The sequence below is a fragment of the Anomalospiza imberbis genome, chromosome 2, assembly GCF_031753505.1.
Source record: "Anomalospiza imberbis isolate Cuckoo-Finch-1a 21T00152 chromosome 2, ASM3175350v1, whole genome shotgun sequence".
Lineage (NCBI taxonomy): Eukaryota > Metazoa > Chordata > Aves > Passeriformes > Viduidae > Anomalospiza > Anomalospiza imberbis.
In genome coordinates this window covers 34,410,665-34,429,469 of record NC_089682.1, presented here as the reverse complement: position 1 = coordinate 34,429,469, position 18,805 = coordinate 34,410,665, and the positions used below count along the sequence as shown (strand labels likewise).

Sequence of the window (18,805 nt, the reverse complement as noted above, 5' to 3'; positions counted from 1 at the left end):
AACATCCCGCCTCCTGCGCAGACACCCTTCTCCACCTCATCTCTCCTGCACTTGTGGGAGGAGATAGCCTGCCATCAGAAATTTAGGATCATCCTGATTCACCCCAGGGACTTCCAACAAGTCATTTAACCCCAACATCCTGATCTGAGAACGGGTCACGGCACTACTCCTGAGTTTCTGTTTGCTGGCATTTAGAAATTAATTAACAGCTTCAGGCTGAAGTGCTGGCTGCACAAAGTAGCACATGAAGGCATTTCCACATATAGTACAGGAAAATTAATCTTGTTTCTGGCCTTAGCTTTGACCTTTCAACACCACTGAGATGGCTGCATTTTATTTAACAATTATGAGCATCTCATTCAGTTAGAACACTGACACAGTATATAAATTCTGTGTGCTAAGCAAAATGCACAGTGACATAGCTGGGGCTGGTGGCACGCTAGGTCATCCCCACCGTGAGTCAGAAATGCAGGTTTTTTTTCAGATTTTCTCTCTCTGGGAGGTTAAAGAATCTTTGGTGTAATCTCCCACTCTTTCTCAGTGAGTGGGACACACTGAGGTGCCTTAAATCCAAATGCGAAATACGCCTTTGTTTTTTCAAGTAGTGTGAGGAAAATCTGTTAGGCTTTTGTAACCAACAGGAGACAATACATATGGAAACCTAATGAATAACTATTGGACGTAGTGAAACATAGATTAAGAACAAAGCTGTCTAAGGAAATTAGAATGGCATTGAAAAATTCAGGCAAAAGTACTACCAGACAATGAAATACACAATAAAAACCCCAAAATCTCCACTGTTGCTAGTGTTCATGAGCCAAATGGATTGAAAAAATACATGGTTAAAGTGGGTTTTTCTTATTTAAGCCAGTAATTACAGTGGTGGTGTAGAAGATGTAAGGGAGGTCCATCATTGTAAAAACTATTTAGTCTTTACTAAAACATACCTTTTAACTAATGAGAAAAAGCAACAAACCCCCCAAAAGAAACAAAGAGTGACTTGGAGTTTTGGGGGAATTTAAGTTAAAGATGAATTCAGTACCTCTACAAATACCCAATTAACCTGAATACTTTTTAATACTGGGAAGCTTTCCTTCCCCATCCTCATTTCTCTGCTTGGTTTGATATAAAAAAAAATCAGGTCGTGGCAACCCCAGAAGACAAAAGTAACTAGAAAACTAATGAAATCATGGCATTTTCATAATCAGGAGTAAAAGTTAAACAACAGGAAGAGACTTTTAGTTAAACTGTATCAGTTTTGCATTTTAAAAAATAAACCTATTTAAAGTCAATGACTATTTAACATTTGGAAAGACAACAGCATCTGTTCAAAGTTCAGCACTGGGACTTTAAAAATTTGTTTATCCATTTGAATTCTTGAAACAGCAAAGAGTCATTAATGTATATTTAATTTGTCAAATGAGGAAAGAAAAGATGAAACGAGCATTCTCTGAAACTTTATAGTATTCTCCTAAAATGTGAGGAAGTATCCAGAAATACATTCCCTGATGAGAACAACAGATAAAGTGTTTGAGGTGAACGTTTCAAATGGAAAGGTAGAAAAAAGGAGGTACAATTTGAAATGAAGTGTCTGCTGGGTCCCCTTCACAGGGAATTTTAAACTCAGTGAAAGTCTCTAGAATGACCAAATTAACTTTTTAATTTAAAAGTTTGTCTTCACACCATTTGCAGAGCTGTTCGAAAATTTTCCCTTCTGAATTTTCTCATAAATTATTTTAAAGCTCTGATCAAAGATTAAAAACTGGTACTCACTTCTGAGTATGTAACCATCACCTCATTACTACAAGGGCTACTGTGGAGCCAGAGAGAACAGAATTAAATTGTCTGCCTTACTTCTGTTCTTTCCCCCAAAGTCTTCCAGTACTACATGTTCACTGCCTTTTAATGAATATGTTTTCACAAACATAAAACAATGTCTCTTCTCTTTTATTTGACAATTTCATGAAGCTTGGGTAAAAAAATAAAAAAAGGTGAAATTTACCTTTTCAATGGAGAAGGTGAAGCACACTGGGAATGGGATGAGACAGTGTGATTTCCACCTGCACTTACATTCTATGGGCAGATTATAGCACCTGGCATCACACCTCTGCTTCTTCTGTCTGCTGGTTTTCTGAGCTAAAAAGACCAAGGTTTAAGCCTTTTTTCCCCCCACCCATCCTGAAATAAAGTCCCCTACTCATGATCCCTTCTTTGAAGAACAAAAGTAGTAGAGAGGGAAGCACATTTCAAGATCATTCTTTCTAAAAATCTTCAGTATTGCAAGGGAATTTACCAAAACTTTAGATGGGATGATTTTGAAATATCCCCCTCAACACATATAGCTGTTAACATCAACCATCAATTTAACAAAGTATCCTGGGAAGCCAAAAGGTACCACCTATAAAATTCCATTTCAACAAAAGTCTACATCATGGCTGAGGAGAAAAATACCTGCTTTCACAAGAGAAATCTTGATTGTACAAACTCCAAAACAACTTTTGTTTTATCTTTCATTTGTTGCTGTGAGCAGCAAGTTTTTATAAGGAACCCTTAGGTTTTTCAAAAATTCATGGTTGGCAGCAGTAGTCCATCTCCCTTGACTCCCAAAAGAAAAAGCATCCCTCTCTCTGATTTCTAATCAGTAAGTCAGGAATTTAGCAGGAATTCACAGACAGCCTGAGCAGACATTACTTAGATAATTAATGATGAAATTTTATTTTATGAGATTTTTTAAAATAAAATCAATATAAAATAAAACCATGACAATATAAATCCCTACCCCATGCTATATGGAAAACAGTATGTAGTTAACTAAGACTCTAGGTTTAATTTTGATTTCTAACTTTTTTGTAAAATTTAAAACTATAGTCATAATAAGGCGTATTCAGTAGGAACAGCAACCTATATTCAGCAAGTTCATGGGACCTAAAAAGTCTTGTGTAAATTGGCACACTGGATGAAAAATTTTGTGACATAGAATTACAGCACAAATTAGGCTGAAAGGAATGTGGCTGGGAAGGTCATGCAGTCTGTGCTCCTGCACAAAGCAGCTCTGGTTAATCCAGCTTTGTTTTGAGTATTTCCAAGCATAAAGATTCTCCAACTCACTTGGGCAAACTATTCCAATATGAGACCATTTTTATATTAAAGACAAAAGGGAAAAAAAAAGTAAATTTATATAGGTGACTGGAATTTCTCATGTTCCAACTTGTACCCATTCCAACTCCAAAAAGAAGCTAGCTCCATCTTATCATATAATTGCAGTCCTTGCCATCAAAATTTAATACCATGTCTCCTGCTTAAATACAGCCATCTTTATGTTACCTTGAAATGAAATTCATGTGAGAAAGCAGAGCTACAGAATAATCTCTGTTTTCCATGTTCACAGTGTACAAGAGTACTTGTCAGAGGACAATTAGCTACAGGTTTAATTTGTAGCACAGAGGCTTTAGATGGCATGTTAAGAAAAAGGGTTTTTAATTATAAGGTCTATGAAATTGGTAGAACAGTTGTCTGATGAGGTTGGAGAGATCTTAAGAGATCTCCATCCCTGGAGGTCTTTGAGAACAAGTCAGACAAACTTTTATCAGGTATGACAGAGATACAGAGATCTCACCTTGAGGCACAGGAGCAGACTTGATAATCTCTGCTGTACTTTCTGCCCCTGAGTTTTCTATGAAGGTTGAGACTGTCTCAGGCTTGAGCCTATGGGCCAAAGGACAGAATACTTGATGCTACTGAAATACTGTAACCTAAATTATACATATGGTGTATCAGATTTGCACTTACTTTTTGGAACTTTTGCGTTTGCCTGACAGAGCCCACATGGTGGTTTCTGTGCTGAGATGCTTAAAAATTCCTTCCTAATGGGTTGTGTAAGAATGGGCCATTTTCTCCACTCACTGCTACAGGAAGGATATCCAGGGACCATGAAACACCCTTTTTCAGGGAGCACTGCTGCATTATTCCCTTAGAAAACAAAATCCCTGCAGCACTAAAAGTGAGGTTAATGATATACTAATGTGTACTGGACACTCTGTAGTGCAGATACTTAGCACACTAAACATGAAGTTCAAGAGCTGTTTACATCCACACAACCATCTGCTCAACGATCACGCTGCTCAAATGGAGCATTTACTCAGAAAGGACACCCTTTACAGCCCTAATTCAAAGAAAGAGAAGCAAAACAAAATCTGTAAATAAATATTGGGAGGAGGTGGTGTACTTTCTGCAATCACTTAACAGACACAGCAAATACGTTTCAGTAATATTTTCTTGAAAGTGATCAAGTAATGACTGATAAAGTCCCCCTGGCGCACAGAAAAATTAGGCTTAATATTTTCAAAAGGTGCATATTAAAATATCTTTTCCTCCCTTTATGAGCTAAATATTTCACTGTAGGGAAAAAATAACAGGGGTAAAGTACAGAAGTTGTGTCTAAAGTGCTCAGAAGAGTCAAAGAACTACCACAGCTCGGCACAATTCCCAGCTCCACTCTCCCAGTCAGTTATAATTTAGACATTCGACCTTTGCTGCTAAATCAGAGACTTACAGCTCCTCTGCTATTTTGCCCCTGGCCTCCTGCTAAGATGGCCAACGAATATACAAAATCACAGCGTGGAAGTCTATCAGAAATAGGATGGCTCATTAACTTGGTGACAGCTAACACAGATAGAACATGGTTTCACTTTTAGTCACCATCTACCTGAAATGCTGAGGAAGAAGCACAGCTCAGAGACATGGGCGTGCTTGGAAAACTGCTCCAAACTGATCCACATATAGATTCAGACATTCTTCACAAAGCACACTTTCCATAACATTTTTTTTGGTCAGCCTACAGTACCCTTGATGAACGGACAAAAAAAACCTGAAGCATCTTTAAACAACACAGATCATACCTTTCATAAAATCATTTAGGCTGGAAAAGACTCTTAAGATTATCCCAAGACCACAATTAAGACAGCGTTACTTCTCTCCAGCTGCTCAGGTGCAGTCTGGTGATCTTTGCAGAAGACAGTTTATTTTGGCCAATGTGGGGTTACTAAATTTCAAGTGTGTACTGGAGACAGCAGTGAGAGGAAAAAACAAAATATTTTCCTCAGAAAATGTAGCAAGGGGAGCATCAGAAAACCAATACGTTCTCTACTTCCTCTAAATAAGTTTTTACTATATAGTTGTAATTTCTGTGCCCACAAGATAGACTGCTCAAAGTACTCACTACTATGTATATGAAACTGTTCAAGTGTATCACAAGGTTTTTTATCAACTTAAGAAAGAGTAAAGTTAGACAGGAAGCTCTCAGTACAGCTCAAGAGCCAGCACATTCTACTAGTATGAAAACCACACCTTTTTCCTAAAGCCTATACAAACACCAGACATTATTTCAAAGATATAAAGCTTTTAAAAAGCTTTAGGCTTTTTAACATAGGTCTAAAACAATACAATTTTAAAAGTTATGGCAAGACAAAGAGGAGATCAGATACTTGGAAAAAAACAGCACTAATTTTGGCACCAGCTTTTAGTACAGTATTATAACAATACTGAGTAAAAGACTACTGAAACAGATTCAGCAGGAGAGATTCTGAATTGTGGCTTTTGTAAATTAAAAAAAGATTCAGTTTTTCGCAAGAAAGAAATACTCTTAGGTAACTTAAACTTGCTATGCTTGCTTTGCTCCACCTACACATCCTGCTTTTTCCCTGAGACCTAGCCCTGTTCGTACTTCCTTTTAAGCAACTCCTACTGCTGAGTCCGGAACGCTTCCCCTTCCTCAGTCCTGTCCTCGGGTGGACTCTCCTCCAAAGGAAAATCTGGTTTGGAATTTTTCACTGATCTGACACAGAAAAATGAGATTTTTTGAAAACTGAGAAAATTTTCTTCTATTAGAGTAGATAGTGTCTTCTCCGGTTTATCAGAAACCTGCCTGCATTCCAAGGCATAACATCAATGATTTATGGTAATAGGAAGCCACGCAGTGGCATTTTCCAGGAGCTCTGAACTGACAGAGCTGGCCTAAATCCACCTGGCTTCTGAACAAACATTGTTTCCCACCTTGCTGCACACAAACCACAGTCAAAACGGAATTTTATTGAGCAAATAACTCTGCTGGGGTCTTTGTAGAGGCAACTGCAAAGTCTCCAACTTTGGTGAAGCCCAAATAAATGGTCCCTAGATACTGAGAATGCAACTACACAGGGACTGTGGGCCCTACAGAAGATGAGCACTTCCTTTTCCATACACCATGAATGCTCAATAAACACAACATGGGACAGAAATCGCAGATTAAGTGTGTTAAGAAGCCTATAAATAAATCTGGCAGACTAGCCAAGCCCCTTTTGGGGAAGTAGCCACCATATTATCTGCACTGCACTGAGACAACTCAGAAAAGGAACAAAAATTCAAGCAAAATTGCTTAGTGACTGGATCACTAGAACAGCTCAGTGCAGGGCAAGATGTGACAGCTGTTATCACCTGTCTTGTACATAATTATTTATGATATTTGGATAAATCTAAGCACAATTTTAGGTGTGCCTAGTGCCACAGGAGAAAGCCCTGATCACAGAAGAACATGTCCTTTTCTTGCAGTACAACACTTACAGGACAAGACAAGCATGATTAACACGGGTAACTGGTGAGGAGCACCCGACGTACAGACAAATCTCAGCACAAAGATCTTGCAGTGCTCTGGCTGGCAACCAGCAGACCTTCAGGCAAGCACAGGCTTGCTGGTTAGATATTCATAAATTATACAGAAATGGTGCTTTAGAGCAATGCCTGTAAACATGGTTTGATAAAAATATTAATTTTCTTCTTCACTGGCAAACATGCACTGAAGCCTCAGTTCTTTCCTGTAAGTAAATATGTGGATTTTGTTTAAAGAATGTGAAGCACAAATAGTTTTTGTGTCTTCAGCATGTACATTAGAACCCTGGCATAGTGGACCCTAACCCAGAAGGTGGCAATCAGGTGCCAAGCTGCAGTACAGGAGTGCATCCAACATCAAAACCCTAACAAATAGTCACAAGCAGAGGTGGCAGGTTTTACCTAAAATAAATATTAGTCAATAAAATTTTTACCTTCAAAAGTGCAGGCAGAGTTGTGCTTTCCTTTTGGCTGCTCTTTGAATTTATGGCTTCACTCCCTTTGTTTTCAGAACTGAAAAACAAAAATATTTTGTGACGCTGAGTACTTGCATTATTCAAATCCTCCCAAGAGCCAACACATTCAATTTAAACACAAGAGAGCTTTAACTTAGAAGGACAGAAAAACATATTTTCCAAACTGTAGTACATACTCTGCAGATATAGTAACTGAAAAAACCAAGCACCAAAAAGCTGAAGACAGAACCATAATAACTGTTTCACCTCATAGAGAGGTTTTTGAACTCAAGCATTCAGAAACAGCACACAGCATTTCAGCTCTTCCAGCTGAAAAATAACAACATTTCCATGCCTGTGTATTATTTTTCAACTGTAACTGAACAATGATGTACCACAGCAGCATTCACTGCCACAGGACCACCTGGCACACCTGGTAGCTACAAGGCACACCCCATTCTGAGGCCTGTCAGCAAGGGGAATGTACTCCTGGCAGGTGAAATCATCCCAAATCACAGCCACCACATTGAGCTGTTCTTCACTGAACATGCCCAATGGGCCATGCAAATACAGAAGGAATTTTAGAAAGGGGACAAGAGGCACGTGTTTATTACCAAGGCAATGCCTGCTGTTCCATTTTAAAAGTCAAAAGTCCAAAATCATGTGTGTCCTTATGGGGAATTCACCAAATTCACTCAAATTTTCTTGAGAGTTCATCTTTGGAATGAAGAGAACCAACTCCCTGCCCTCAACCCCAGCTCTTAGAACAATCCTTACACACAATCCAGCAGAGAATATTTTAATAAAAACCTTTATGATACAATCAATTTAAAAGCTAAAACACTATCAAGGAAAATATTAGGTGATGTTAATGACAGATATCAGTCCCTGAACTGTGAACTATTACATGAAGAAAAATAACTTTTGTGCTAATATATCATATGAGTAAGTATTTCAATTTATTCATAATCACTTTGAATACCCTTCTTCACCAGTCTTAAACATTTAACTTTGCTATTGAAAAATGCACAAGCCCTTATTTCTAAACTCATGTGAAGAGATGAACTGAAAGCTCGTTAAATAAAAAAACAATTATTAGTAGTTTGGTGAAATTCTGCCAGGATTTGAAGAAGGAATTAAGGTGCTGCTGTACTCCTACTGCTTCTGATTGTAAACCACAGGTAAGCACATCTCAGTAAGACTCCCAAATGAAAGGTTTTCTTCCTGTTGCTGATTAGACATCTGCATTCAGTATACAGTAATATACACACAAAACACAAAAACCATTCTGACTAAATATAAGTTTCCTTCTCAACTGCTCAGAGACAGTATTCCCTGAATAAAAATGACAGTAGAACTCTCCTGCTATTAAGATTTTTAAGTTCTTTTGCATCTTTTCAGAGGCATTAAAAGCAAAACTTCTTCCTCCTGTTTACTTATCATCTCCAAGTTGAAAACCATGTACTTCCACATCACCTTAGGTAATCTCCCATAATACATTCAGAAACACAAAGATGCTTTTCCAGGGAGAGCATCAGACTGAAAGTCTTGGCTGTTCTTTGCCTCCCTGGAAGACAGAGCAGATGAATTAATATTCTGACCTATTAATTTCTTCTGCTGCTAATGTGTTTCATGAAGGAGATGTCACAATTGCTCTGGGCAGTCTGGCACACTAATCAAAGTGTTTCTCTGTACACAACTTATTTTCTCTCTCCTAGTTGTTGTTTTGCTGTTGGTTAAAAAAAAAAACTAACTAAAAATCAAAACACCCTTCTCAGATCTACGTGGCTTTTCCTGATGTTGATACATCCAACATGAACAAGAATTCCCTGAACTTAAGCGTGGAATAATGATGTTGATGCCTACCAGACATTCTTCCTAAGTTCAATGTATCACTCTTTATGGACCTGGTCTGCAGACCACAAATGAGATCCTTGCTTTCATGAAGTCCTGCCAGCATACTTTACACCAGTGTTGAATTATTGCATCACTTTGTTTTGCTCATATTCTTCCCTTTACATCATGTGTTTTTTCCCCCCAAACTTTTTTCATTTCCTACTTCTTGTTTATATTTGAAATACATGTCTGAATTACTTTCTTCTAGCTAGCCACAGAAATTCCATAGCATACATACCAAAACTAAAAGAATGCAATTCAGCAGATAAGCATCTAAAAATCAACAAGTAAAAAAAAAGTATCAAAACTTTCCTTTCCACCATAAAATAACCCTAACTCTGGAAGCATTTCCCCACACCCTTTCACAGTTTATATTCTAGTGTTTCTACATTCCTTAACATTTTGCTTTAGGGTGTAGTTCCTCAAACATGCTGACTTTGTCAGCAGAACCAGCTTTAGTAATCTCCACTCCTTCCTCCTCAACCTCAGTTATCTCTACATCCTTAACTCAGCCAAGAAGGGCTCTCAGTATGGTGACATTTTTTGACAAAATCAAGAGGCGGGTAGAAGTTTGCTAGAGGAAAAATCCAGCCTCTAATCCAGTTTATAGTGCAATGATTTCCAACAGCACAAGGAAGGGGCAACAAATGTCCCTCAGCAAGAACAGGCAGGACAAACCACTGCCCCTCACATCACCAGAGGCTGCTTGGGGTGAACCTCTTCTCCCCTTAGCCAGGGCCCAGGTCTAAATGGATCTCTGAAACCAAATGGTTTGAGTTTTACAGCACAAAAGCTTCTTTGCTGCACAAAGGCCTCATGGGTAGTTTAGGATAAAATGATTTTGTTTCTCTCAAAGAGGCAAGGTCACCTTTTACAGCCTAAACACCACAGACACAGGGGCTGGGCCACACTCGGTGCCTGGGACTGGAGAACCTGCTGGATACTGCTCATTTCATTCACACAATGCAACTTAGCAATCCCCACGACTCCCTACAAATTTTAGGGCTTTCCCTCTTCTCATCATTGCATCCATGGCATCACTGTGACCTAGGGCTACAGCTGTATTTTTAAAGTTTGGCTACACAGAGTTTTAAGCTTTTCCAGAGCACTTTGCCACGGCAGGTACAACCAATGTTATCTCCAGCTGAGCACATCTAAACTTTGGCTTGTGCTTAAGCACCCACAGATAGGCCAGCTATCTCTCAGGAGAGCATTTCACACTGGTCCAGTCAGGAAGATGAATTAATTTTCAACTCTGTGCTTCACAAACTACTGTTGTTACGTTATACACTCAGAAATAGCCCTCTTCTAACCCAAGTTTTGAATTGACACATCTTTGCTTTTACAAAGTAAAAGAGCAAAGTGTGATCTTTGAAGATAGGAAACATCTCTACCAACGTGCTTCCATGGGCTTCTTACCTATCAAGGCAACCATTTACAAATTGTCACAACCATTTGTGTACATATTTAGACAGATACTACTCTCATTTTATAGATTTAAAGGAAGGAAAAAAAAAAGGATGGAAATACTAAATAAAAAGACACTGTCACAATTAATTCTAGAAACCCAAGCCTCTCAGACGTGTAATCTACTGCCCTTCTGTTGCTATTTCTGCTAGACATTCCTTTTTTTCTTACGTATTAGTGCATCCAAAAGAGATGGATTAATCTTTAGCGATGGTTTAGAGGAAGGTTAGAGGGATTTCCTCTCCTCAGCTGTCTTGCTGCTCTTTCTACTGTCTTGCCAGCATGCCCAACCTGATTAGCATCACTTTTATTCTCTAACTAATCAAGATTAAATTTAAGTTACAGAATGGTATCTTTTGTATCTTCTCAACAAACCTTTCTTTGTGCCATTTTCTATTGCTTTTTGTTCCTCTGCTGCTGCCCCTGTTTTGACCTTTCTGTATTACTTGGACAGGTGGTGTCTGAACTAGAAGCAGGTTTGTGGTCCAAGTTTTTAATCATTACACTTTGGCAAGAGAGGCTGGAGAGGTTAAAGATTCTTATGAGCAAGACAGCTCAAATTCTGCATTGCTGCTCACACAAAGAGATTACATGAGGGATTACAGTCAACGACAACAACAAAAGCAATTTAATTGAGCATATTTAAGTACACTGCTTTCAAGGTCTTTTGCAACTGCCTCTAAAAACAGAACAAGACAATTACAAACAATCACATCTTCAAAAGGCCCTCACAGCATCTCTCTATGGTGTGAGAAGTCTGCTTTCTCCACCCTTGTCCTTCATAACAATCCCTCAGAACTTGCAAATTAAAAGCCCATCCCCTTCTTCCTTTATTAATCCACCCCACCCATGTTATGCACGCAGCAGATTGTGAATGTGTTGTGACAGACAAAAAAAATAAGCTAGAGGAAACATACAAGGAATAAAGCACAAACACACAAGTTTGGCTGAGACATGCAGAGTTCTTCAAACTGAAAGTAATTGCTGTGATATTTTAGGCTCCTTTTGGGAGCAGAAGGCACAGAGGGCCTGGTGCTGTTTGGGAAGGGGGAAATTAATGGCTACTCTCTTAAGGAAACAGAGACAGCTGACTAAAGCCGAACTTCAGTTCAGCACCACCACAGCACTTGTGCATGCTGACATGTGGATATACTTCTCCCAGGGCTCAGAATCAAATCTCTTCCAATGCAGCTCCAGCATTTAATTTTCCTGCAGTCCACATGTAACCAGCCAGGTGAGTGCTCCAGCATTTTGCCATCTTGTCTCTCTTAGGGACAGATGACTCCCTGAGTAGCCAAACCCACCCTGCTACCACATAAAGTAGGCATTGTTTGCTTTTAACTGGTGTTCTCAGATTAACTCAGGAATTTAATGTGATGACTCGTAATGGTAAGTGAATGAGCAATGCCCAACCTCAAAGATGTATTTTAGGTTTACTTTCTTTATTTCAGCATTCTGGGGTGTAATGCCAGCTCCCGACCCCTGCCTCTCCTTTCTCTCTCAACAAATCTAACAGCCCTCTCTGGGAAATATACTCATGTGGTTCTGATGTCATTACTTCTTTCCAATTTTACTTTGTGCCAACAGTTACACGTGCAGTGCTGACCTTCCAGAAAGATACTTCAATGGAGAAACACTGAAACAAGGATTTCATCACCTAGTACTCTAAAATCCATTTGTGCAAGAGCCTCCCTGAAGAAAGTCTAATAATACCATCAAATATAGATGTGCAAGACCTCAATGAAGTTTCAGCACATTACAGGAATTCTCACACCATATCGACAAACCAGCAGTAGTAATGAAATTTTTATTATAAATCTGCAAAGAGCCATAGGTTGCTTAGTATCAGTTTCTTCTTTGTCCCAGTTTCCAAGTGGTAATTAAAAAGATGACTGCAAAAAAATTCAGACTTTTTAATTAATGTTTTTATATAGATATATATACCAGTTACCCTGCTTGCCATACAGACCCTTATGATTACTGCAACTGGCCTCCTGCATAATCTAGATTATGAAATTTCACCAAGGGAGACCTGCATCAAGCCTTTAACACGTGACAAGAAGTTATGAGCTGTGGTTGAAAAACAACAAACTATGGAAAAACTAACATATCTGTAAATAAGTCCTTTCCATATAAACTACTACTAAATTCACTACTTATTAGGCTTAACTATTCAAGTCTCATCTCTCAATCAATCTACATCTATGTGGAACAGATTATAAAGGTCTCAGATTCAAATAACCTCTTGAAGCCACAGGTCTATAACATAAAGCACTTAAATCTGATTTCCCTGCCAGTTATATTCCTTGAGGCAGAGCCATTCTTCAAACTTGAACATTGTCATTTCTAAACTAAACGCCACTGAGCTACTTCACTTTAGTCTGTGAGGGGGTTTTTCCAGACATCAAATTGTTCTGGAGAACTTTCCAGCGCCCTTTTCAGTGTGCCAGCATCTTTTTCATGATAAATCATGGGACACCAAAACGGGACTTGGTACTGCGGTAACCAAAGCATCCACAGAATACACGTGGTTTGTTGTTTATACACCTGACAATCGAATTTTCTTCTCTGAGCCACCACTTTGGCAGCTCATGTTTAACTGGCTGCCAACCATGGCAACTCAGTTCGTTTCCAAAGTCATCTACATGGTGATTTCCATACTTTTCAGTCAAATCATCTGCAACCCTCACATGCTACAGTTTTGTCTTCTTTTAAATTATCTGTGAAGATATTAAATTGATTCAAAAATATATCCTTTTCATTTTCTTCAAACAGATCAAGTAGAAATGTATTTATTACATCATTTTAAAATATTCCTCTGTATGTTGAGCTTTAGCCTGCTTTAGCCTTGCAAGTTGTTACACTTGCAAATATTTTAAGTGGGGCATCAGTGCAAAGTCTTAAGCATCTAAGAATGGAATTTCAGCAGTTTGTCAAGTGAAGCTGTAATCTCATAAACAAAACTGAGCTTGACAATTCCCATCTTTGAGTGATGTTACAATCAATCCCATGTTTATTAACTTCTCAGGTTGCCTGGGAGACTTAGTAAATCAATTTTTCTATCCTTCCCCTTTAATCCAACTAAATAAAATAGACTTTAAAGGGAAACACTTTCCTCTAGGCACCATCATCACACTTATGAGGCTATTTTTGTGCTGTGCAGCCAGAAGAACTATCAGAACTTAATCTAAAAAGTCAATTTTTAAAGAGTCAAACTTCTGGCATGTACCTTGAGGAACATGAGCAAGGGTATAGTAATATTTGTTAAATTAACTGAAAGGAAAATATTAATGTAAAGCTCAGTGGCAACAAGATATGAGGAAATCAACTGAATGCAAAAAATTGGCTTGTGCATCAAGTGACAGCTAAAATATGTTAGTGTTTAACAGAAATTAAAAATGCTAGCATTTTAGAAGAAAAACACCCCAATGAATTAAATTCATTAAAACCTCTTTCCTCTGTTTCCCTCCCCCCAAAACCACAATGTTGCCCTTTTCTGAAAAGCTCATACATTAGAAATTTCCAGTGAACTTCTCAGCAAGATTCCCAGGCTAGTACACTTCTTGGGAAACCAAATAGCAGCAGCAGTGACAAAATCTGCCTCTAGTCTCTGGCAAGGCTGTTGGGGCTTGTCTTGGAGAGGGAGAATTTTGCACAGAAATTTCAATGTGAAGTTTCTGGCTGCTGCTTCTGTGCTTAAGCTTAGGCCACACACATAGAGGAGATGAATTGAAGACATGAAAACAAATGGTAATTATAAAAACAAGTTATTGAGTTTGAAATTAGAGGGTCAAAGGAAAGCAAAGCTGCTATTTAAAAAAAAATACAGAAGGGAAATGGAGGAAAAGGAAGAGAAAGCAGAGAAAGATAAGGTAGGAGAAAATGGAGCCAGGAGAAGGAGAAAGCAGGAACTTAGGCAGAAGAAGTGTTACAATTGCTGATTAATTTAAGTGTTGAAATAGCATAAAATGTATTATATTCAATTCAAATGCCCCCATTTCGAAACAGGTTTGCTTACAGACAGCAATAAGCAATTTAGATTGTTTTAACTGAAACAATTTTTCCTCTCAGACCTGTTTCTGCTGCTGATTTACATACTGTTCTCTGCTTGTGCAGCAAAGCTGGGTCAGCATCATGTTCTGCAATAGCAGTGCTGTGTTGCATGGTTTATGTCTCAGCTACACAAAGTGTGTTAGTATTAAATGAAGACTAAAACAAGCAACCAAAACGATAATGGAAAGTAAATATGTCGGAAAAATCACAGCTGGACAACATTTTACAGTGAAAGTTTACAAGAAAAAAAAATTCAAGAACCTAACCATGTTGTTACACTGAACATGTACCTTTAAGTTTAAAGGCTAGAACTAAGGGAAATAAATATGATTAACCCTTGCTAAATAACAATCTATTTTACATGCGAGGGAACTGAACAGCCCTACAAAGGCTGGAGAAAGAAATATAAATCTTTCTGAGCAGAGCTTACACCAATGTTGGGTGATTATAGCAGATTACATCAAGGTTTTCCTTCTGGCATCTGTCAGGCATAGTAACCAACACTGCTGTGGAATCTGCTCCCTATTTGCCAGTCTGATTGGTTAGACAGTTTCCAACATTCTTATGACATAGACATGTTACTGGTAACACAAACACTTGGTAGAACATCAGAAACAGATTTAAAAACCATTTATTAAGGTTAAATTTATCGAATTAATGGGGAATAGAACTGTTTGCAAAAGGGTATGTCTGCAGGGTGGGGGATCAACATTTTGTAATGCCATAAAAATAGGAGCCATTTTAAAAAAAGTAATCCAGGACAGCTTTTAAGAGCAGCAACTGTTGCTCTGATAAACAGAGCATACCAGAATTTCAAAAAGATTCATTAAGGATAAGTACCCCAGAAAAAAACAAGCAAGAGAGACTGGTGTCACCAGTAAAATGCAGCAAGCTCTCCTAGTTAGGCTGGAGGAGAAAACTTTTGGTAGCGGTACAGAGGGCTACTATTTCAACCCAAGAAATTACTCTCCAGAACTCCCATCTTTTACTCACAAAATCTACACCAGGAAGCATCCTACAGACATCAAAGACACTCTTTTTTTTTTTTGAAGGCATGCATCTTCCATTCTTACCAAAATAAGTTCTATGGCCAAATCTGAAGCCTGTAACTGATGATTAAAATAAAAGTATATTATCACTGCAATTCTTCCTGCCTTTTCTGTTTGTGTGCTCACAAGAAATAACTTCTTGCTACATTTTTTCCCCAATGCAACACTGTCCATAGGTGAAGTGCAGATCCCCAAGGTGTTTATACACTTAGGTCTCAAGACCTCCTTTAGCAGATTTACTGCCTTTGGAAAACTATTTTATCAACTTAAGAAGCAGTGGAACAGTCAGAAAAACAACATTCTATTTCAAAATAAGGCAAGTCATGAAATCACAAAAACAACACTATTGGAGACTGTATCTTGTGTCTGGAAACTGACATGAGAAAGTGAAATGAGTAAGGAAGGCAACATTTCTGACCTTAAGTCTTCAAAAGTGATACTGCAAAGCCAGTTAGAACAGATAAAAATTATATTAGAAATGAAAATTAATATACCAGAAGAACTGAGTTAAAGCCTGAGCAACCCAGTGCTGCGCTACTGTCTGCAAGTATAATAGCATATACTAACTGAACTGTGTAAAATCCAAAAGCCCCTCAGAAATTACCAGCAGTAGCTGGGTTTCCACCCTTTCAAGAAGTTGCAATAATTAGAAATACAATCCCCACAGCAACCTGTTTTGGAATCTTAATTTTTTTCCACCTGGGAGCCTTTTGTTCAGCAGAGGAGAAGACCAAGGAGTTTTGATCTTTGCAAAACTGTTCCTTAAAACCACAGACTTGTAGCTGTTTTGGAAATACTTTTGCATTAACTCTGGCACTTACACCAATAACTGGAAAAGGAGAGAACACTGTTAACATTTAAAATAGTGGAAAAAACGTTGCTTTGTTTCTTCCAAGGATCACTTCTATTATAATTAAGGCTCTAGTAACATTTCCTTCAGGAAATGTCTCTCACACACATGGCCAGCTGCTGGCCCTGCTCCTCCTGATCTCAGTCCCACGAGACATCCAAGTACGTGTTCTGATCAAGCAGGCAGTCCCACTAGAGTGCATAGAACTATTTACCTGCTTAATTATAGGCAACCACTTTGGTACCCTGCTGAATCAGGGCCTTTCATTCTATTTTGAATTATCCTGCAATGGAAGCCATAATAGAAAAATCTAGGAAGCAAAAAGGAAGAAAGAAACCCCAAATTAACAAATGTACAAAAAATTTTCAGAATGCACCTTACTTAGGCAAGTCTAATTTGAATTCTGCTGGATGGTTGGGGTATTGCCCTTGCTGGTTCCACAAACCACCATCCCTCATGTAGACTCATAAATAAGCTAAATTTTAACAACAACACAAAGAATCCTGCTCTGGCTTCTGAAAATAAAAGGTTCTTTATTAGAAAGCAGAGACTGATTTTTCCAGCAGACAATGGATTTCTTCAAAGATGCCAATGGCATCTGAAACAAACCCAGCCAGGAGACAGCAATTTCAGAAGAAGAGCTAGGTTTGAAATTTATTACTCCCTTTTCCATCAATTTCCAGCAGTCACTCAAATGCACAGTTTTTACAACTACAAAAATACATGTTCTTTGTAAACAGGAACAATGACTGGCAGTCCCAAAGGAAGAAAAAGACTCTCTAATCTCTCCTCAGGCAGAATAAACAAAGTTCTTCATCTCTTAAAGCTCTCACTAAGATACTAATGGATGAATGGAACAATCTCAGCCCAACAAACAAATCAGCCCCACAAAATCCTTCTAAACCAGACAAAAGGTTGTTCTTCCCTGTTTTGTCTCTCTGGTATACTTCAGCAATGCAGACAAAATATCGTGACAAACCAAACTTGCACTGGTAGTGACCAGCCAAAAGTGCTTGGAGGGAAAAAAAGAAATCTGAAATGAACCTGCAAAACACTGCACAGAATAACTAATAAAATGCACCCATAGTTTAAAGGATATTTTGATGGTACCTCAGGAAAAAGTGTCACACCTCCCTGAAAAGTCACATTTATTCGCAAAAGAACAACTGCTCAGCCAAAGAAGCCACTTATTTCTGAAAGAATCCACAGTGTAGACTTACAGTGTAAAAGCTGTGTCTTCTTCCAGATGTACTAAAGATACATGTATTAATTTAAAAAAAATTAAAACTGTAAGACTCCTATTAGAATAGTGAAAATGCAATTGGGTTTTGTCACCCTGGAGATTTAGATTGCTCCATGACAAACACTGTGGTAACCAATAACCAATTGTGTATTATTGAAAATAGCAAATAGTCCAGTACAGCAGAATGACTGCCTTTGAAGGAAGTCCATGATAAAGACGTGAGATGCAGAGCACTGAAGCCATTTAAAGCAGCCCCAACTCTGAAGAGACACCTAAGCAGCAGGCAGGCACTGGGTGGGAGATGCTTTCCATTGGCTACGTTTTATGTAAAAGCCAAGAGAACTCTTCAGGCATGCGCTGTGCCACAAAACTTGCAACTAACCTGCACAGCTTATTTTTTCCACAAGCAAGCAAGCCAGCCTCCAGCGAGTCTCATGTTCATCAGAGCTACAAATTGCTGTAAGGGCAAGTTATTAACATAAGCTTTTTGTCAAATGAGGTTCTCAGAAGAGTCGAAGACACTGATTAACAAACTATGTAACTTCCCCCATCCCCTTCCTCCCGTTTTAAACCAGAGTCACAGTAGGTTTGGGTTTTGGTTCTTGTGGCTTTTACAGGTAAATCTGAACAGGCTCTGGAGCAAGAAGGCAGCTCTGCCCATGGGGGTAGGAAAGCTGGCAGCTTCCAACACCCACCACTGCCTAATTTGCAGGAGCAGATGGAAAATGATTTTTGGACGGACAGAGGCTCATTTCTGCATGCTTTTAAAACATAGGGAACCATCATATTCTGCAGAGGCATCAAGTGTGATGCATGTCTCCAGAGGTCAGTGCAGGCACACAGGGTGCATGTGATATACTGCTCCCCCTCTACTTAATGCTTCTACTTTTTGAGACCCATCAGTAAGTAAAATACCTCCATAGAAAAATTTACATACATGCATATATATATATATGTGTGTATATATATATATATCTTAAGATATATATTTAAGATATATATATATCTTAAACTTGGTCTGGTTCCAACATATATCCTACCAATTGAGCTGAAGGGGATTCCATGCCGGTGCATACCATTCTCCTAGCCCTTCACAAAAGCTGCATTCCCCAACTCACCCACGCACTCTACACCTTCACAACAGACACCC

At 38.6% G+C, this 18,805-nt stretch overlaps 1 protein-coding gene across 1 annotated transcript in view; it reads right to left on the bottom strand.

Annotated features, from left to right (window-relative positions):
* The window catches only part of CRYBG3 (crystallin beta-gamma domain containing 3), a 79,721-nt gene that overhangs the window by 58,702 nt on the left and 2,214 nt on the right, over positions 1–18,805 (bottom strand). Inside the window, exon 2 of the mRNA XM_068180475.1 lies at positions 7,077–7,155. Coding sequence (XP_068036576.1) covers positions 7,077–7,155 — 79 coding nt within the window. The remainder of the gene's footprint in view (positions 1–7,076; positions 7,156–18,805) is intronic.